This window comes from Abrus precatorius, unplaced genomic scaffold (genome assembly GCF_003935025.1).
Source record: "Abrus precatorius isolate BTA unplaced genomic scaffold, Abrus_2018 Scaffold6, whole genome shotgun sequence".
Taxonomy (NCBI): Eukaryota; Viridiplantae; Streptophyta; class Magnoliopsida; order Fabales; family Fabaceae; genus Abrus; species Abrus precatorius.
This window is the reverse complement of record NW_020874406.1, coordinates 18,179,032-18,201,803: the sequence shown is the minus strand read 5'-3', so window position 1 is coordinate 18,201,803 and position 22,772 is coordinate 18,179,032. Positions and strand designations below refer to the sequence as shown.

At 31.7% G+C, this 22,772-nt stretch overlaps 3 protein-coding genes across 4 annotated transcripts; 1 reads left to right on the top strand and 2 right to left on the bottom strand.

Annotated features, from left to right (window-relative positions):
• Window positions 1-598: 598 nt before the first annotated feature.
• On the top strand, window positions 599-2,625 carry LOC113869541 (pentatricopeptide repeat-containing protein At3g51320). Its single transcript, XM_027505915.1, has one exon. It carries the CDS (start codon window positions 721-723, stop codon window positions 2,506-2,508), a length of 1,788 nt encoding a protein of 595 aa, XP_027361716.1. The 5' UTR covers window positions 599-720; the 3' UTR covers window positions 2,509-2,625.
• A 1,489-nt stretch (window positions 2,626-4,114) lies between these two features.
• LOC113868779 (SKP1-like protein 1B) lies at window positions 4,115-5,976 on the bottom strand. 2 transcript variants are annotated; one of them, XM_027504666.1, is made up of 3 exons: window positions 5,550-5,976; window positions 4,447-4,511; window positions 4,115-4,365 (listed from the first exon to the last, which is right to left on the bottom strand). In XM_027504666.1, the coding sequence occupies exons 1-3, from the start codon at window positions 5,841-5,843 to the stop codon at window positions 4,338-4,340; spliced, it is 387 nt and encodes a 128-aa protein (XP_027360467.1). In that variant the 5' UTR covers window positions 5,844-5,976; the 3' UTR covers window positions 4,115-4,337. The 2 variants fall into 2 exon arrangements, with proteins under 2 accessions (XP_027360467.1, XP_027360466.1); XM_027504665.1 differs by having other exon boundaries at window positions 4,115-4,511; window positions 5,550-5,966.
• Window positions 5,977-16,371: 10,395 nt separating this feature from the next.
• LOC113869259 (protein MID1-COMPLEMENTING ACTIVITY 1-like) lies at window positions 16,372-21,550 on the bottom strand. Its single transcript, XM_027505501.1, has 9 exons — window positions 21,407-21,550; window positions 20,888-21,064; window positions 20,282-20,717; window positions 19,096-19,511; window positions 18,705-18,805; window positions 17,930-18,001; window positions 17,353-17,459; window positions 16,807-16,900; window positions 16,372-16,560 (listed from the first exon to the last, which is right to left on the bottom strand). The coding sequence occupies exons 3-9, from the start codon at window positions 20,687-20,689 to the stop codon at window positions 16,508-16,510; spliced, it is 1,251 nt and encodes a 416-aa protein (XP_027361302.1). The 5' UTR covers window positions 20,690-20,717; window positions 20,888-21,064; window positions 21,407-21,550; the 3' UTR covers window positions 16,372-16,507.
• Window positions 21,551-22,772: the final 1,222 nt, after the last annotated feature.

Sequence of the window (22,772 nt, the reverse complement as noted above, 5' to 3'; positions counted from 1 at the left end):
CGTTATTATGTTATCCTTTTAGATTTATCTTTACAATTAAAGGAAAGTTACATAATATTTGTAATTTAAATTCTATATGTGTATGCATGTCTCAAATTTTGTTTATGTGCAACAGTTATTTTTATAAGTAATTATTCTTTTAATATAACCGTTTTTTTTTTTTACATTTAGAACTTTGACTTTATAATTTATAAGACAATAATTATTTATGTTTGTGTAACTTCCATCAAAGTTATTTTTAATCCTTACACCAAAATAAAAGTTATTGTTAATCCTAATGTTTAGTTTCATAGAGAATTGTTTATCTATATCTATCTATCTATCTATATATATATATATATATATATATATATATATTTATTATATTAAGGTAGATAAAGAAACAAAAAGCAAAACTCACCAGAATTTAGTTATTATTGAAAAAATATTGAGACTTCTAGCTGTTTTTATTTTCAGTGACAATCAATTTATCACACGTTAAATTTTTTTTTTCTTATGGTGTATTTAATTTTACAAACGAAGAAGAGAGTGTAAGTGTAACCTGAGAAAAGGGGAATTGATTCCCACCAATATTGAATTTGGGTAAAAAAAAAACGCTGCTTTTAGTGTTTGCTCGCTGACACAGAGGTTTCTCAACGGAACAGAGAGAAGAGAGGCATGTTCGTCAATGGCGATTAAGCGTTCAGGACCAGAAATTCGGGAAAGAGAAGCTCCAAATGAATGGCCAGAGTCTCCACGCGACAACTATTTCCATTCCGAAACACCCTTTTCACGCGCCCCATCACAAGCGCCAAAACTTGCACTTCATCTTTGCGCAATGAAAAAAACCCAACATTCTCACTCTTCTCCCCTTTGCATTTCGAAACGCTTCTTCAACGCTCGTGCCACAGCGTTCACCATCTTCTTCAAACCCAAGCCCTTCTCATCACCTCAACCCTTTTCCGTAACCCCTTCTTGGCACGCACCGTTTTGAGTCGTGCCTCTCATTTATGCCACGTCGCTTACACCCTTTTGATCTTTCGACACCTTAATTCATTCGACACCTTTTGTGTCAACACGGTGATCAATGCTTATTCTAATAGCCATGTTCCTCATCAAGCTCTTGTTTTTTACTTTCACTCTTTAAGGAATGGTTTCTTTCCCAATAGCTACACCTTCGTCCCACTCGTTGGTTCGTGTGCAAAAATGGGTTGCATTGATTATGGGGGAGAGTGCCATGCCCAGGTTATTAAGAATGGTGTTGACTCTGTGTTGCCCGTGCAGAACTCTTTGATTCATATGTATGCTTGTTGTGGGGTTATTAGGGTTGCTAGGGTGATTTTTGATAGCATGTTGACTCGGGATTTGGTCTCGTGGAACTCAATTGTTGATGGGTATATGGTGGCTGCTGAATTAAGTGATGCGCACCAGTTGTTTGGTGTAATGCCTGAGAGGAATTTGATTACTTGGAATGTCATGATTAGTGGGTATTTGAAGGCTAGGAACCCTGGTTATGCAATGAAGTTGTTTCGGGAAATGTGCAGGATGGGATTGAGAGGTAATGCAAGGACTATGGTCTGTGTGGCCACAGCTTGTGGTCGGTCGGCAAGGTTCAAAGAGGGGAGATCAGTTCATGGGAGCATCGTGAGGATGTTTATGAGGTCAAGTTTGATTCTTGATACAGCTTTGATAGATATGTACTGTAAATGCGGGAGGGTGGAGATAGCACAGAGAGTGTTTGAGAGGATGACAAACAGGAATTTAGTTTCGTGGAATGCAATGATCTTAGGGCACTGCATTCGTGGGTGTCCTGAAGATGGATTGAACCTGTTTGATGTAATGGTTGGGATGGGGAAGATGAAACATGAAATTGAGACTGATCAGAGTCTGAGTGCAGATAGAGGTCTGGTGAGGTTACTCCCTGATGAAGTAACCTTCATTGGCATCCTCTGCGCCTGTGCAAGGGCAGAGCTGTTGAGTGAGGGCAGGTCTTACTTCAAACAAATGACTGATGTATTTGGTGTGAAGCCCAATTTTGCTCATTTTTGGTGCATGGCAAACCTTCTTGCAAATGTGGGGCATGTTGATGAGGCAGAAGAGTTCCTGCAGAGCATGGCAAAATTTGATGGGGATATGTCATATGAGTCATTGATATGGGCAAGTTTGCTTGGTTTATGTTGTTTCAAGAGAGAAGTCTACTTGGGGGAACAAATTGCTAAGCTTCTTGTTGACATGGATCCTAAGAACCTCGCATGTTACCAGTTTTTATTGATCATATATGCTGTGGCTGCTCAATGGGAGAACGTATCTAGAGTACAAAATCTGATGAAGGAAAGAGGAATAGAGATAATACCTGGAAGCAGTCTTATGGACTTGAAAAATATTGTTCACAATTTCAAAGTGTCAAACAAAGGGCAAGAGGGAATTGAAGCGGTAAACATGATGATGGATGAGCTAGCTCTCAGATTCAGGTTGCCAAGTTCTGATTTAGGCCAGTCATCAGTAGGCCAGAAAGAGAATACTAGCTAGAATAATGGTGAAGATGATGATGAAAGATAACCCAAATCCTTTAGCAAGTAGAATTCAATTCACATTTTTTAATAAGTTTTGTTGGTCCAAACATCCCATCCACTCAACCAAACCATATTTAAGATCTGAGTTTTATATAGATGCAAGTTTCTATTGGGGCATGCATACGGATACTTACAGAAAATACCAATTTTGTATTGAGGTGTTGAATTTATAATTAAGCTTTAGTCTTGCTTTAAGTTTACCATCGCATGTGCTGGACTTGGTTTCTCTTCCATCATGGATTTTTTAGCGCCCTGCTATAAATGGATTGGTTGTAACTAATCCTATTGTTAATGAAATGGATTGCTTAGAGGATACTAGAAAATATAAATTTATTCAAGTTTTGAAAATTATGACAAACTGAAATCACGATATGTATAAACTCACCCCTCCTTAACCATGTGATGTTGATTGTCATAAAGAATTAAGTTCATTTTGCGCAGTTGATACATGGGCTCATTTACTACTAAAAATCATCATAAAATATTTACAAAAGTATTTTTTATTCAATCTCAAAGTAAACAGAAAAAATAATAACGTGTAAAATATTGAATTAGAAAAGCACAATTTTCGAATTTATAAACACAAGGAGGATATTAAGATCCCGCACCTATATTTGTAAAACAAATACATATTCTCCTTATTGCAGTTAAACGTGCATCCAACGGACGAGGGATTTTCCCCATCCTTAGAGCTTTCCTTGGTACTCTTAACCTTAATCTACGACAACTACTATGCTGTCAAAGATGATAACGAATCATATGACATGTTAAAATTTGTATCTTTTGATTGACATAAATCAGGATAGAAATAAGTGCAGATTTTTTAACACGATCTCATGATATTAAAAATTTAATGCAAGTTTTATTCATTTCACAGATGAAGCTATCCAGACTTGGAAAATTTTAAATACATTGCTTCTTCCGTGATGGTCTTGTCCATGACAATTCATCTCCAATGTGCTCTAGTTTTTAACGATCATCTTTTTGTTTGAAATAAAAGTCTACAACGGTCAAGGTCGGTGTGCTTGAACTACATAGCCAGCGAATTCACTTGTCGCTATACAGATCCTGAACGGTAATAATGAATTTCGAATATTCTCAGATGCTTTTGAAGCATAATAACGAATAGAGTGCGCCTCGTTGATATACAAGATTAGTGGTCCGTGACAAAAGAAGAGTATGAATCAACCCTGAAACATGAAGCGTTAATCTTGGGAAAGCAATTCAAATATAGTCCGAGTGTTTCGTTATTGTACCAACTTTGCATTACAATCACAATGTGGTCTTAACAGTGTCGTTCGTGATGACAACATATGAACCCCGAAACATGATGCTAGCAACACCTTGGGAAAGCTGGTCAAATAATCTTCAATAACTGCTTTGTTGCACCAGCCATACATTTGAAGCATAAAGCAGCCTTAACAGTGGCGGCCACCACGAAAGCTAAGGTAATTCTGACCCGTGCACAAAGTTAATTTATATATAATTTCCGTTAAATTTGAAGTTGAAAAATAAATGACAATCAATTTTAAACCATTGAATATTTTAAAAATATGTGCATAAATTAATTTGAACCATATATTATTATTAGAATGTATGTTTTGGTTAGAAAGTACGATAATTAATTCCCCAACTATAAAACAAACAAACCCATAGACTGAAAGATAAAACAAACAAGTATATGGCATAGGTACATCTAAATGAAAGATCTTTGATAAACAAAATAAGCATAGCATAAATCCACATGCCGATCTTTTTGATTGAGAATTTATGAGTTTAACTAAATCATTCAAATGCCCATTGGTTTTCCCGACGAACTTCATCCTCTTCCTCGGGAGTGAAGTCATTCTTAATGTTAAAGGTCTTGCGAATTTCCTCTGGAGTCTTCCCTTTGATCATGTCTGCTACAGTCTGGCATGTAAGGTCCAGCAGGCTCTTGATATTCAAGTAGTTTGCAGCCTATAAAAAAATGTCACATCAATATGTAATATTACAGGCTTAATCTACTAAATCAACAGAGTATATGTGGGCATTACATTGCACGAATAATACAAATCTGGAAAACGAGGAAATGCAATAGCAATTTGCAAACTATAAATAGGAATGGATATGGTTTTTCTAGTGAGAATTCACTTTAATTGTAAAAGCATAACACCTCGTCCATTGATGATAAAATTGATAGTTGAATATATATGCAAAACAAACTACTTCAATCAATGAATCATGGATTGAACTGCCCAAAATTAAACTACAGTTAACTTTTATCTCAAGGAATAATGAATGTCATCAATGTGAATGTACAACTCCACAGTTCAATTATAAATTTCTTATCCTCGAATAAGTGAGACCCGCTGGTGAATTTAACATGCTGCGTGTATCATTTATGAGTAACTCCATTTAATTAAATCTGGCCCATCATCAAAAAATGCAAAATGGTCAACATAATTAGACAGAAAAACTGGGCAACCAAGCCCCAAAAAATTTGGATATCATAATTAGGATCTCTATCACAACAATTTTGGAATCCAACATTCAACATACAAATATAAAAAAAAAGAAAAAAAGCCATAAAAAATGGCAAAAAATAAAATATATACAGTCAATTATAGGCAAATTCCCACCAATATTAGGCAAAAATACACAGTCAAACATATACATAAACAATATGTTCCTTGCAAAATAAACATAACCAAGCAAAATAAACATAAAATCTCAACCCATACCCACAGCGACCCTTAACAGTCACGTCTCGGCAAGGGTTCACAAAATTGGTGCAATCGCAACTGCATACAGTTCGAAAGACTCACCAACTCCATCGCCAATCACAACAAACATCATTGAACAGAGCCAAACAACGATACGAACTAAACAGTTTTCAAATTTCAAAAACCCTAACCTAGCCCCCAATCATTACAGCGCCAACAAAAAAAAAATTCCACAATCAAGAGAACAGGGAATAGATTCGTATCACGAGAGAAAAGTGAAATTCGAACCGACCAGGATGAGATCGAAGAGAGTGGCTTGGTCGACTTTGACGAAATCAGCGTCCCAAGCCTTGAGATCATCCTCGGAGGGTTTCTCTTCGGGATTGGCGACATCGACGTGCTTCTTGCAGTATTCGATGACCTTAGCCAAGATCTTGCTCGTGACGTTGGGAAGAGGGATGCCACTGTCGGCGCAATCGTCTTCGATCATGTGCTTAATCGTCTGCGACTCCAAAGCCACCGCCTCGTCCACCTCGAAGGGCTCGCCGTCGGAACTCTTCAAGGTGATCTTCCTCGTGGACGACATGCTTGGATTAGGATTTGGATTCGGATTCAGATTCGCTGAAAAGGGGGAAAACTGAAAACCCTAACTTTTCTTCGATTGGAATTATGAAGTTAAGAAAGACATCCAACTTTATAGTGAAACGAGACGGTAACCGATTTTATCTTATTTTATTTTATTCTTGTTTGGTTTATCCATTGACCATTGTGTTTGTTTGTCCTACGTGGCAAATAGTTGTTGAAATATGATTTTTTATTTAGTTTTTTTTTGTAAATTTAATTCTTTAAAAAATTATTTTTTTTTTACTAGTACTTTGTTAATTATACGATTGAAATGTAATATCAACGAGATATATTGTTAAAATCATATATTTATATTTTTTAAAATAAATTTTTAATTTAAAAATTTGAGATTTTTGAAATTAAAACTATAATTAAAATATTATGTTGTCATTATATATCATATTTTATAATTAAAATTTAATATTATATAAATTAAATCAAACATAACGTAAGTTTGATATATTAAAAAATAATAATAAATTACTAATAAAAATATATAAAAAATAATTAAAGAACTTATTTAAAAATTAGAAATACAAATTTTGTATGAATCAAAATATTATTTAATTTTTTAAAAAAATATAGACATAAATATAAATTTGTTAAAATAAAAATTAACTTATTATTTTATCATTTAATAATCTTTTTAAAGTTAAGATTCAGATCAACTGCAACGATAATTTATTAAATAAAACATCAAAACATTAAAAAGAAATTTTTTTAAAGTATTGTTATTTTATATGTTTTAACTTATTTAGACTATAAAAATATTATGTCCAAAGACTAATGTTAAACAAAGCTAATGCTTTATTAAAAAATTCATTATGATATACGTTTTTTAAATATATAAAAAAAATCATTATGAAAACCATCACTTGACACCCTCTCCCAAAAAAGACATGACTCGGCCCAAAAATATTGATATTTGCACTTGCCTTTTACTTCCTCTATTTTTTCCCCTTTCATAAAATTTTTAAAAATGATATGTTAATAAATTTTAAAATATGTTAATACTAATTTTTTGTTATATTACTTATCTACCGTGTTAGTTGACATGGATCAGTGAAGAAAAAAGTGGAAATTTAAAAAATAAAAACACATTAATTATTGCAGATAAACTTATAAAAAATTAATTATTCATTAAATTTATAGAATAATAAATTAAAAAATTATTAAAGTGTCAAAAGAGAAAGAGAATAAATTTCAGGATCAATTAATTACATTTGAAAATATTTTAATAGATAAGCATTATGAATCTTTCTAATAATCTTGTTAATAATTTGATTTGAGAAATATATTTTTATGTTATTTGAAAGAAAAAAATAATGAGAAATTAAAGTAGAAAAAAAAAAGAATTGAACAAATCTTTTATAACACTTTTTTAAACAGAGAAGATTACTTGATTTAATTTGATTTCTTGTCATAAATCTTTTTAAACTTTTATTACTTAACTTTCAACGATAATTATGAATCTATGGAACTAGTTAAACTATTTTTTAAAACAAAGATAAAATAAGAGAATTTTAGATAATAAAATTGAGTTTTATATAAAAATTTTTTTTAACTTCATAACTATTATATTTATGTTCATAAAATATATTTGTTTTAAAAGAAAATTACTTTTAAAAGACTTGATTCAAATATATAATCTTAGAAATTCTTATATGTAAAATTTATTAAAAATTAAATTATAAATAATATAATTTTTAAATCTGGATATAAAAAGTTGTTTTGTTAACTTCTTAACGAGTCATATAATAAACTTACTTAAAATGAGATACAAAATAAAAAAATGTAAAATTTTTAAAAATTTTATATTTCTAAATAAATTTAAATATAATTTTATTTCATATCTTAAATATAATAAATATTTTGTTAAAAATTTTAAAAAAAAATCTATACAATAAAAATTATAATAAAAATATTACTACAAATACTTTGTTTATTTATTTAAATGTAATATAAAGGATAAAAATATAAAATAAGAAAATATTAATTTAAGTTCTTCAAGTTGATTTTTTTAAAATATTGTATTTAAACACAATTGACTAATAAAAAACTTTATTATATAAAATTTTGTAAAGTTCAACCTTTAAGATTGAATTCAAGTATTTAAAAATAAAATAAAATAATTAAAAAAGAATACATGTATTATATTAAAATTTTAAAATTAAAAATTTTATTACGAGAGACATTAGCTATCTAAGCTATCTTAAATTTTTTACCTAGTCTGTGGTGTGTTTTGGACTTTTAAGCTCTCTTCAATAGTAAAAAAGAAATTATGAAACTATAAATAAATATTTTTTTATTTTAATAAAATTTTATTATAATTAATTATTTAAACTTAGCTCTAAAAGTTAAAATTAATATTTTTTATTTTTTATTTTACTTTCAAATGAATAAATATCAATGTAAAATTTTTTATTATAATTTTTATTGTATATCAATTTTTAAAGAATATTTTTAAAAAAATTTTACAAATTTTTTTTTACTGTTTTTGATATATAAAACTAAACTAAATATAAATTCACTTGAAGATATAAATTATTATTCTCTAAAAATTTTGTAAATTTTTTATTAATTATCTTATTTATTTATTTAAAAAAATTCACAATTTATTTTTGGTTAGAATACTAATTTAATTTCTATGCTTGGTGTTAATTTAAAAATTATTCTCTGCAGTTAATATTTACATTTTAATTCTCATACAAATATATATATATATATATATATATATATATATATATATTTCAGTCCTTCTAACGTAACAAATACTAATATAAAAATGTTTATCCATACATAGGTTAAATTTTAACTTTTTTATGTAAAGAATAAATGAAAAAACTAGTCTGATATAAGGAGTAAATTTATTTAACCATTAAACTTAAAAATTTTATGTCCTACTAGTTCTTTTAGGCAGAACTGGACCAGACTACCCTCCACAATTATTCATCTGCTACGTGAATGCAAAAGAGAAATCTAGCTTCCATCGTTACCCTCTGTCTGCAGCATCATTCTACGTAACGACAACAGCTCACCATGACCATAAATACCTTATGCTCTCGTTATGTATGCAATCCATCCCTACCATATTTTCCTAATCTTCCTTATATACTGCCATTGCGGCCACAAATTGATGAAAATAAATGTGTCAAGCAGCATCTCATGCAAACTGCACCAATTGCACGAACTTAAAAACTAAGTTCTTGCAGCGGCGTTTTGTCTTAACATGATATCTGTAGCAAGACGAAGATTGACCACCAATGTTCACAATTGTGCAAATCAACTCAAACAAACAAATTATGGATATTGTCAGATCATACATAGAAGGATCAAGAGAAACCAACTTAACTAACCAAGAAGGTTTGAAATTATTAAATTTGAGTCCATCGATTATATTTTGAAAAATGTTTTGTAGATGAACAGTAATATATCTTCTTAATCTTTCTAACAATTCTCTCTTACTTTATAAAGTAAATATTCAATTAAAAATACATATATTTATTATCTTAAAAATATAACAAGTATTTAATAATTTCTTTATTTAATAATTAAAAATATTTATAACCTAAAAGGTAAAGTGATTTAAAATTATTCTTTATAAGTACGCCTTAAAATTCCTACACCTAAAAATGAAAAAGGAATAGAATAGAAAAAAATTATAATAAATGCAATGAATAATGTCATTGAAAGAAAAAAAATAAAAAATATTAAATATTAAATAAATATTAATATTAGAATATTTATAAACAGAAAATTATATTTGGCAGAGGATACTGACTTTTTTATTTAAATATTATAATTTTAAAAACTATTTATTAAATTATAGCAAATTAAAAACTATCTTCATGTTTGAATAAATTTGTCACATAGACAAAAGTTTCGCCATAACTACTAGCAAAAGTAATTATTTTTATTTTTTAAATAAATTTTCTTATAAATATAACAAAATAAATACGACGAGAATTGTTACTCATCTATTGATTTTTCTACAAGATTAGCAAAATAATAATGAAGTTTTGTCACAGCCAGCCTTGCAACAAATATGACAATTACATGTGACAAAATAATAATGAAGTAGAGAATAATCCAAAATTAGTTAAATAAAATACTTCCATTATGATAATAATGATTTATATTTTTTTAATTTTAATAATTAATTTTTACACTCATTTATTAATTTTAGTATAATTTAGAAATTATAAAATTTAAAATTTAGTATTAATATATAAATTAATTTTATTTAATTAAGATATAATCATAATTTGTATGTAGTTCATGTATATATAATTTATAAATATGTAAAAAGTAAATTATAAAATAATTTGTATGTAAATAATTAGATTTTTTTATTTAAATAACGTAACATTATTTATATAAATTTTAGTAAATATATTTTTATATGAACAATAATTTTAATTTTATAGTAGTAATATGTATGAAAATTTAGATGGTATTGTGATGTTAGTGATATAAATAATTTTTAATGTAAATTTAATCATAATTTATATATAAATGTAAATAAGATTATTTTTAATTAAGATAAAATTGATATTAATGAAGTTAAAATTTGTATAGAATATAGGTTAGTAATTTAGATTTTTTGAATGAAAAATTAATATTGAATTAATGTTAGTTAATTTTGTTAGTAAAAATTTAAAATTATGATGAGATTATACATAATATTTGCATAAATAATATAATTATAAATTTATATTTATGTCATTATGATGTGACAATAAATTATTTATAAATTTCTTTAAGTATTATGAAGTATGTATTATTAATTATGTTAGTGTATTATAAATTATTATTATTGAAGTTGATATTAATATTAATATTTTTTTTGTATAGATGGCATCATCTTCACAATAGTGTAGAGTTATTAATCTCGGGCTATAAGATTCATCACTTCTTTAGTTTCAGAGTATTCATGTTTCTGAACATATTTGGGATGGACATGATCACCTGATATTGAAGGTTAAGAAGAGTCAAAATATTTCTGGTGAATTAGAGGGTGTTCCTCAAGAAATTATTCTGCATTTGGAGTTAACAGGTTTTATTGGAGTGACTAACTTGTCTCAGTTTCTCCTAGACGGGAGATTGATTGCTGTATTAGTTGAGAGGTCGAGGCATGAAACACACACCTTCCACTTGCCCCTCCAGAGAGTGTACTATTACTCTTTAAGATATTGTTATCCTGTTAGGATTATGCATAGATGGGAGACAGATTATAGCACCCCCACTAGAGGTAATTGAGCACAGATTGTTGAAGACAGCCTAGGTATCATACCAGTACCAGATGCATTTGTAGGGAGTTTCTTAAAGATGAGCTAGTTGGACGAGTACTTCACTCATATTGCGATGCATAATCAAAGCCTGCTGCATATTACTTGGTTTGCTAGGGCATATATATTAAGGCTTATTGGAGAGTTCATGCTTCCTGATCACTCTAGCAGTAAGGTATCTGTTAGGTACTTGCTGTTACTTGAAGATTTTAAGTTGACTGGTCAATATAGTTGGAGTTCTACAGTTTTAGGTTATTTGTACCGAGAGTTGTGCATGACCACCAATATTGACCGTGTTACTATTAGAGGACTTGTTGCGTTGATTGTGATGTGGGCTTAGGATAGATTTCCTCATATAGCACCTAGCAATTTCCCCCATACATGTCCTTATATTCCCTATAATGTGAAGTAAGTTGTTATTGTTATTGTTTTTTTACACATAAATTATATATAATGTTATTGTTTAATACTTAATGTTTTTATTAAAACATTACTTGCAGATGGTTATCATAGGCTACAAGAAAGGGGAAGAAGGATGTCCAGTACTACAAATAAATCTTTGATCGTCTAACACGTGATGAGGTTTTAGAGCCCACTTTTCTATTAAAATACTTATTTAGATTTTAGTATTAATATGGTTTTATTACACAGAATAATGCTTGTTTGGTATTAATCATCTTTTTATGTCATGATATAGATTGTATGGGTGTCATACAATATAGAACTCATCAACAGTTTGCCACCTATCTGTAGAGACGATATGAACTTATGGAGGGCAATGGTGCCACTAATATGTTTTCAGGTTTGTGAGTGGCACCAACCTGATCGAGTGATACATCAATTTGGTATAGTTCAACACATACCAAAGGCTACTTAACAGCCTAACCAACTACATGACCTTACCCTTAGAGCAAAAACTGGAGAAAATTGATCAGCTAAATTCAATGCTTAGTTAGAAATCTGGGAGAATAGACGACTTTAAGTGATGACTAATGAGCAGCAGTATGGTTTATTGAGTTCAAATTCATAATATATGTGATGGTATGGTTCAAGCATTTCACATATACATGAACCACCCTACCTAGTAATTTTTCACTTGTTTGAATTCTTCAACAATGAAGCTCTCATTCTCCATGGACAACCAGATGTATGGTTCAAACATTTTACAAAAAAATATGTTAGTTTAGACTCAGGAACAAAATAACTTTGATGAATATTCATTGTATAATATTTTAATGCATTTTTCACATCTTCTTTAGTGTTAAATAACAAGCCAATGAATAAAGGATCTCCTTCAACTCATGAATTGACTTCTTGAGAATGCTCTTCATTCATGTAGCGTCCCAAATTTCGTAATATTAATTATTATATTTATATAAATTTAAATGTATATATATGTGTGTGTTGATTTACTTGATAATGATGTTTATGTGTATTAAGTATATGAATGTGTGTATTGTGTGTATGCATGATTGGATAGGATTGAAATAGCCTGAGTGCCTAAGTGCAGGGTGTGATTCTGAGCTGTTCTCGCTACAGCGAGAGGGCCCTAGGAGGAAGGACTAGAACTGTTGCCTTCTCGTTGTAGCAAGAGACGTCTCGCTATAGCGACAAAGCGACAATTTGGGGTGCAGTCTAGCTGTAGCAAGAGGGTCTCGCTGTAGTAAGATTCTGCAAAAATCAGAATGCAGTTTCGTCTGATATTTTCGCTACAGCGTGAGGGCGTGTCGCTGCAGTGAGAATATCTCGCTGTAGCGAGAGTATCGCGATCTGAGGGGTTTTAAAAGGGGGTTTAGGGATTTGAGATTCATTTCTCAAATTTCCTCTCTAATCTCTTCAATCCTCTCGACCCGAAACCGTATTCCACCAATTAATTGCCTCCAAAGTCGTTCGGGAGCTTGATTGAAGATTGATTTAATGGTTAGGGTTCCGTTTCTCATCCCTTTTTTTTCTGTTTCTGAGTTTCTTTAGGTTCTCATGGAGTTTCTCCATGTGTTTTGGACGAAATCTGTGAGGGGGAGCACTTCTTGGTGGATTTAGCGTGTGAGACATCAATCAGAGGTAAGGGGGGACTCTACCCTATCTCAATGCATTATAATTCTTGTGTGTTTTGTTGATTAATGCAATGTGGCTAAGATAGAGAGTAGTAATTATGTGTTTGATGAAAATTAGTGTGTAATGTGATGTGTGCTGGAATAGTTAGACCCCGTGTGGGTGATTGTGTGTAATGGATTGCCTTTGATTCGTGAATTAAGGTGATTGTGGATAAATGAAGGCTATGTGCCATATATTGTGAACAAATGTGGGCCTGAGGACCGTGTAATATGGATGAATATTGGCTATGTGCCATGTAATGTGAAATGAATGTGGGCTGTGTGCCGTGTAATATGAAATGAATGTGGGTTGTGTGCCGTTTATAAGCATGATTATTGCATGTGTGAATGAAATATGTGTGAATGGGCGTGTTAGCGCCTTTGTAATGTGCTGTGGATGGTTCAGCGATACATTGGAGGTGTGAAAGACGAGGACGGTAGAAATACCTTGGGGAAGGGGGAGTGGTGGTGACACCGACTGTGGAACGGGTACACCACGGGCCACACACTCTCTTCCTGACTAGACCTCTGACCATACCTTTGTTGAGCGACTCGTGACTGCCCACGTGGTATCCATGAGGCGAGGGTAACCGGCGATCATTCATGGTGTAAATCTGTGATCACAGTGCTATAGTGAGTGTGGCTGGTGTGTGTATGCATGGATTTTTGTTTTGTACTTATGGATGTGAAATGTTGCATGTGATTGTGTTTATTTAAGGTATTAGAAATGTGCTAGAGGTGAGACTCTATGTTTGACTGTGTTTTGGTAGCATAGAGTACTCACCCTTACATTCATTTTTTAAGTAACCAAGACGATTAAATAACCAAGACGATTAACACCGGACTCAGTGAAAGGAGTGGATGGAACTGCTATAGGACTAGGATATAAATTTGAAAATAATGTATTTAAAAAAGGTCTTGTAGTAGTGCTTGATGAAAATTGTAACCCCTTTTTCTTATTTTGAATTATTTGATGAAATCATGGGTTGAAAACTTTATTTGAAATGGAACTTTTATTATCCCGAAATTGTGAAATTATTATTTAATGAATATTGAAAATAAGGTGTTACAATTCATCTCTTGATTAGGATGTTCTTAATTAATATACTTATATGTTGGAGTAATATTCCAAAAAGAAATTACAGTATCTCTTACATTAGATATTGTGAAAATCTTTAACATTAATATTTACATAGTTAAATAAAAACAAAAAAAAAATTAATATTATTTCACATTACCTCATACTATTTTATTTTTTGTATATTTAAGTTGAAATCAAACCCGCCTTCAACACCAGTAGAAAAATAACAATCTAACGATATTTCTCTTTCATCATCTCCATCACTATAACTATCATAACTTGAGTTTTCATTATCTTCATCAACATCATTCTTAATTTTTTTATTGCAGCAAATTTATAACTTTTAATTCTAACAAATTCATATATTAATAAAAAGTTATTACAGAGTAATTAATATTACCTTCATAGCAATCACAACTCATAAGAGTGCCATCATTTTGTTGTAATAGTGTTAAATTTAATTTTATTATCTGCAACAGCATTGATGAACTTCCACCAACAGCAATATCTACATACAACTCAATAACATTTCTACCAGATTGTTGTTGAAATACACTTATCATATAATCAATATATTCATCATCACATATATCTAAAGTTGTATATTGTCTAATAGTTCTATCAATAAAAAATGAGAAACTAATTTAGAAATAACTTAATTATGATCAAGATTAAATTTTAAATGAATTTTTCTTTTCAAGACTTCAAAACTTATTCCTCACTTTATTTGAATCACTTTCTTACTTTCTTCAAAACTCACTACTTCATTTCTTTCATAGATTCTATCATTCTAATATATGATAATAAATTTTTTACTTATCCTGCATTTTTACAAATAAACTTTATTTAATATTTAATTTTTTTCTAAAATAAAAAGAAATATAACACTCATTCATTGATTAATCAATTTATTTAATTAGAAATAGCTTAACAATAACTAAATTTATACTTTAAAATTTTTAAAAATAAATAATAAAATAAATTAAAACTAACCTGATTTTTTAAACTTATTCTTCCTCAATGAAAATGAGGTACTCGAGTGATATATATATATATATATATATATATATATATATATATATTGTAAGTTTTACTATATTATTAGTGAAATAGGTCAAATGTATGACAGGTGTCAAGTTCTTGTTATTTTTGTGGCTTACATAACAAAAAAAAATTCGCTACCAAAAATACAAAATTACTCAAATTATGCTACATGTCACAATCAAGTTAATTTTGCATTTCTAGTAAAAAAAAATTTTAAAAAATATTTAAATAATTTCACCATTAGTATTGTAAAATTTTGCACATCACAACATGTGTCATCATCTCCTTATTTCGCAATTCTAGTAGCAAAATTTATTTTAAAAAAGTTATTATTTTTGTTAGCCGTTTTATGAAACACTGCCATGTGAACAGGGAAATAGTTATAAATTTACTATAATTTAATAAATAGTTTTAAAAATGCAATATTTATACTTGTGGTCTAAAAATAACAAAAAAGTTATGTTCTCCTATCCTTTTTTTTAAGTCGCTCCCTGTCCCTCCCTTTAATCAAATGGTAAGGAAAACTACCGAGAGAAAAGGTATTGTCGATTATAAAAGAGATTTGCTTGCTAGGGGAGGGAGACTGGAAATGAGGACAAGGTTTCATTCCAGTCCCAAGAAAACAATGGAACGAATATGAACACAAACGAATATTGGAACTTAATGGTATCCACCAGTCTTTAATAATGTCCTTTGCAAGCAATATCTTTCATCCCAAATTTGTCTCCGGAAATTAACCTTGTTGTCCAAATGCTTAATAACAGCAATGTTGCAGTGGGGTCCATCAAAATGTGCCTAATGAAATAGTGAAAGTGAAAGGCCAACAAAACGATCATGACAAAACAAGCCAAGAAATGAACTCAAACTATATTAAACCGGGGAAAAAGAAAAAAATCAGTTTATGATACACCATGAACTAAATCTAAAAGCAACTTGTTTTCAAGTACGACAAAATAAAACTGCTATACAATACATAGTTAAAACGAGGCCAGGTGCGGTGAGAATAAAAATACATAATTCCTGCCTTCCTGTGAGAATTCTAACAGCCAAGTAGCCTCTATTTAATATGGTCTTCAAGGACCCTTGAATCCCTAAACAACCAAATGACTCATTTGTTAATTTAAGATTCCATATATTGAGAGGGCGGAGGGCTTGTTTTGGTCTTCTCAGGACCTGCAAAACGGTCTAACATCAAACAATTTGCATGTAACTTGAGCAACGATGAGAAAGAATGCTTTTGGGCTAAAATGGAAGTGTCATAGTAAAATATAAATAGAAATTTATAGCAAGCTAGATCCAATTCAATAGGTGCCGATAGAAAAGGAAAGACGACCAAGACACCTGCAAGGTGAATTAGCACTTTGAACAAGATAAAGTTCCCAATATTCCATTGAAGCAAGCTGAAGAATTAGGACATACCACTAATCCCACGGATCTCCACTTCTCTCCATTCTTGCACAAGGGCACAGCAGCAGCACATCAAATGAGAGAGAAAATCATCAATAAAGCCACCCTAGCATAGAAAGTAGCTGTGAGTAAAGAGACCAGCAGAAGTATTCATAATGCTAAATTCCAACTTACCCTCGAATCTCAACAAATACATTATCTATTTTGTTAAACTCACTTTGGAAATTGGACAACCAGAACCTACTTTGAAATAATAAGAGTTGTTATAAATTGCATAAAAATAGATTAATCATACTTCATGATATGACATTAGGTAATAGCTAATAGCTGCCAGCCAATTTCAATAGCATGCTTACACAAATAGGTGTGGATTATGGAACATATCCCTCATAGTCTCAGACTTAAATGAAAACATTTTACATTGTATAGTGAGGAATGATGCTAAATAAAGCTTCACATGTGATATGCATCTTAAATGAAGCTAATGATACAAACACAAGGCACAGAATAAGAGGGGACAAGAGATCGTATTAATGCAGAGAAGGAAGGAAGCATTACTGTGATGTTCAACATCTTCCGAAGCTTCCTCCTTACGCAGCAAGTATAGCAACAACAAGACAAAATTAATGAATATGCCATCAACTCATTACATGCTTCCCCAGAGGCTGAAAAAACACAAAACTAAGATCATAGTAACAGAATCTCTGTAATGTTTAAAGTGTTTCATAAAAACAAGATTGGAGGTAGACATAACAAGCAATGAGAAAATTTGCAACAATAAGAACCTTTATCAATTATCACTATCTCATGAGTAATGGAAAAGGCCTTAATTACATAAAATCATGTCTTCAATATAGGCGAAATTCAAGATATAACTCTCTTGCTTCAATCTTCACAACATAAGAAAGTATAAATAAGACTTCTTAGTCCAGATTTCAGATTTCATCATTTTAGTTTCCCACAATCATCATGGATAACAAGGAAATGATGCTGAAGGGAAAAATCTAAACTAAACCAATACAGTATAGTATTGAGATTCATGTCAATTTGAACTACATAAATTCAAGCCTCGTTGGCAAGAAGTTAAGAAACATTTAAAATGATACAGTGATCCGAGGCATTATAGCTAACTTACATATGGGCCTGTTCGTTGCAACAGTAGCAATCTTTGAAAATGTTCCACAAGGATAGAAGAATGTCTTCAAACCTGCAGATCAAATGATATATTTATTGCTAGGAATGAGAAGTATAGGATAGGAGGCTCTCTCAAGCCAATTTCTATTTATTCACTCCTTCTTAATGGCTTCAATTATATTTTTTTTCCCAAACTTCCTCTTCCTCTAGCGATTGGGTACCCACCACAGATACCTCCACACAATATACTCTCCATATTGGGGGCTTCTATAAGTCTTTTCACACATGTCCAAACCACCTAAGGCAAGCTTTTCTATAATTGAGTGTCAAACAGCTTATCATGCAAACCACACACCCATAAGTACAACTAGAGAAAGTTAAAAATTTGGTGAAAGAGAAAGAAATAGGTCAAATTTACATTAGACTAATTTTTCAATTGAAAAGATAGGGGTGTCCATAAAGGAAGGGGGAACCACCAAATCATGTTACCTAAACAGAGACATTGAGCATATGATAGTTTTATAAAAAGATGAAGAATAAAATCTCAAGATAATGGTACAAAGGAACATGGATATGTGACTTGGGTTTTGTAGAAACATACCAGATAAAGGGTTTAAGTACTAGCACTGCTGACAAAATGGAAATGACAAGAAAAGACATTCTCTTTGATAAGGCTACAAACCCGAACCACAGATTATTCTATAATAGCCAACTAAAAAGATATAAAGATAAGGTTCAGAACAACAAGCAAGTAAATCAACTATGGGAGAACATACAAAGAGATGGTTCAGAACAACATGCAAGTAAATCAGTATGCCAATCTTCCTGCTGATATGAACCTCCAGTTGACAGTAGATCCTTTTGTGCAACTGAATATCTGTTAGAGACCAAGCATATAAGCATCAGACTCACTGTAGATATAAGGAACCAAAAGATAAAGACAGATAAAATTTATTAAAAATAACTACTATTGACTGCATGCCAATGTAACAGAATGATGGAAGGAGCAAGAACTTTAGTGTAGTTAATAGCGGGTAACCTTGGGTTTTTCCTACATGTCAGAAGCATATGGTTCAAGCTCCACATAAATATTTGAATTTTCAGTCAACTAGATAACTTGAGTCAACCAAAAACAAATTGAAATTACGGAAGAGATAAATAAGTCACCTTGATGGGGAATGCTTGTCAATTTTTGCATGGTATTTTTCATCAGATGAATGATCCTTGTCACTGTTGGCATCAGGGTGACTGTATTCCTCTTTCTTATGACTTTTCCCTGGTGAGCATTTCTCTGGAAGAGAATAAGCTGCAACTTCTGTGACATCTAATAAACGTTGAATGACTTCACACTGATTCATATCCAAACTTGCTTGCGACCGTTGTAGCTCTAATTTAAGTTTTTCATTTTCTTTTTTAAGCGCTTCAGTAAAAGAACAGTTGGGGTAAGAGCAGGAAAGAGTTTTCTTCAGCACTGCAGTGTCATCTTTGTCAGGCTCAGGTTTGAAAATAACAGTCTGTGCCTTTTGGTCCTCATCATCCAATGTGTATTCACGTTGATCCATCTCAATAACTTCAAGTCTCTCCTGAATATTTCACGGAATGAGAGAGAAGTGGATTGTTAATCACATATATTTCAGACCAAATTTACAGAGACGCACATGCTACCATTAAAGTGACAATATAAAGCAGGTCAAAATCCTCATAAATGCTGGGAATATGCAAAATCCAGAAACAAAACGCTGCAGCTTGTCCAAGTCTCAAATACATGCATACATACTCTTTCACACAGACTAAATAGCGCAGGACCCTATTTTTTTCCACTACAATATTTCAGCATGGTATCTGAAAGTCTGAAACAGTCAAACAATGATAGCAAAAAGTGGGATATGCTGGATAACATGTTTAAGACAATTTAATTCATGTCCCCTTTCAATATTTGATAGCCTCAAACTAAAACATTGCTCGATGTTGAAGCTGACAAGAACCTTCAACAAATGTTGAAAACCGGCCAAAACTTGGATTTCTACTTTAATATTTTTGCCATGAGGCTTACTAAAACTGTACCCCTATGTCAGTACCGTAAATAACGATTTAACTCCTCCCCACCCAAGAAAAAGTTCATAGAAATTCAGAACTTCATAAACTAAGATGGCTATGTATACAATGTAGATATAAATTTGAAGTGGAATACACCACAGGCACGATTGATCAGTAGCATCCGTGACGTTGAAAGAATAATTCCAATGGTTTAAAAAATACAAACTTTTCCCCCTTTTTTCCGTGGTCAACACTAAAAAAACCATTCAAAACAAGAGACATCATATAATTGAGCACAGCAAAGAACAACAGATACCCTGACTCGAGCATTATCCACAAGTGTAATGAGAGGAACGAGACGCAAGTATCTATCAATCTCATTCTGAGCCTTCCTGAATTGGTAAACAATGTTCCAGCCCATAGCCAGCAAATAAAGGTAGCTACGGTCCTGGCAACTATTGACCAATATGTAAGACCTTCTAAGGGCATCTTCCAGCTGCTCCAGAGGCTCCCTAGTTTCTGGGTACTTCTTCAGCTCTGAGATCTTGAGCTGCTCCAGCAAGTTCCCAATCAACTTCAAATGCTGTGCAAACTGCCTGCAGTTTTTCTTATGCATCCGCGCAGTGCTTGCAGCCCTTACAATCATCCCAATCAATCGCACAGCATCTACGCCAGTCAACTGCGCCACATTGGCCAGTTCCCCCATTTGATCCCATGACGCCATGCTCTCTGAAAATCAACCTAAAATCCAACTACATCAGCTTAGAGGACCGATTTCCAAAATTGCATTTGAATCCTAAATTTCGTCATAAATGCGGAATAAATAATAAAGGCGATTATTAAAAAAATAATAATAATGCCCCCTAAAAAAACACGCATAAAAATAATTTCTACCGCGTGAAACAATAGAGTTTCATTTTACCTTCTGATTAAGCAAATAACATAGACGTCCTAAGCCTTCGATAATGCAATGGGAGAAAATGAAGCAGAAAAAACTAAACAATCGAATATTTCAGGCCGGATCAAGCATTCCTCTTAAAAAACGTATCTCAGATAAAGCGTTGCCGTTGAAGATCTTGAAAATTCATAGGCAGAGACACTGCAGAACATAACAATGCAATTAAATCAATCAAAACAAAAATAAACAAACCAAAAAAAGAAGAAGAAAAAAACCAACAAATCTTGACACCTAAGAAAACTAAAATCACTTCCCAGCTTGAAATCAACTATTAAACAACACTCAAATCCGCTTTAACCATTTTAATATTTTTTTTAAAATTACAAGAAGAAAAGAAAAACTTGTTCAAATTTCAGAAGCATATTAAAACACAGGATTAAACATTTTTACCAAAAGAAAACAATTCATTGAGCAGTATGCAAAACGCAGAGACAGTGCTTGTTAGTTTTGTTAATGGCTGGCGTGTGAAGTAGTGTTACTTACGTGAAAGGGACGAAAGCAATGTGAAGAAATGGAAAAAGAGCATGGAATTCAGGTGATGGCAGGCATTGCTTTGCGGGAAGGAGCTCTCGTCCTTGTGAATCACTCTCTGTCTCTCTCTCTCTTTTGCTCTTATCGGTCACAGTTTCGGTTCGGTGCTGTTTTGTGCAGTGCCGAACTTGGCCGCATGTGATGCCCACTTGGAAGTTCGCAAATGCCCTCCATTTTGTAATTTTATTACCATAATGCCACTCTCCGTTTCACGGGCTGTCAGACTGTAACGGCGTGATACGTACAGGTTGACCCTTCCAGAAGGTATTCAGTGCTACTCGGGAGTGTAACTCTTTTTAATATACCTTGCCAGCTGGCATTAGCTACTGTAGTTTAGTTGAAAGCAATGTGCATCACTGCCAAGCTTCCCACTCTTTTTTTCCCTATATGTATTTAAAAATATTTATTACAATTGAAAAAATTAAAAAATTCAAAATATAGAATAATAATTATATTATGTCATTTTATAAATTACTAAGTTGCTAGACCCATTGGTTGCTTCTGAGTTCTCCCTTTTAAATTATCTTTAAGCCGTTGTCAATTAGATTCTGATGAAAGAGGAGTGATTGACGAAGGAAAATTGGAAGTTGGGAGGTTGAAAATGAAAAGGAAAAGGGAAAAGAAAAAGTAGGAACCACCAACCAACAAAGGTTAAAGGGAGGGATGAATAGTGTGATTTAGGTGAGGAATAATGAGATTAGTTACGATAATGAGGTGTTGAAGTTGATTAAGCGAAAACAAGGGGCAATTACGATAATGATACATAATGGAACGGTGAACGTAGATTTCCCTGTGGGAAGTGCACATGTCATGAGTAGCACGTGGCGTACCATCTTTTTATGTCTTGCGGTCTTCTCACCTCTAGCCAATACTTCCAACTCTACACTGTCTCTCTACAGGTAGATAGATATATACACAACCCTCCCTATTGTCCCCCCATCTTCGCTTTTCTTCTACTTTTTATCCTTTTTTTTTCTTTTAGCTATTTCTTTTTAATTTCATAAATATGATGACTTTTTTTAATTTTGTTTTTATATATTCTTAATATAGTTTTTTAATTATTGGAAAGCAACACAATAATTTCACATTATTATTAGAGTGAGCAGCACCGGATGCACTAGTACTTTTAGGGAGACGCGCTGTTAACTTTAATCTCAGGACCATTAATACTGTAAATATTTAAACTTGGGATTGTTTTAAAAAAAATATGAAACATGTATTGCTTAATTTAATCATTGATTAATTTATTACATTATCTAAAGTAATAAAGAATAATGTGACACTAGAAAAATTGGCAAAATTTGTATGAAATGAATTT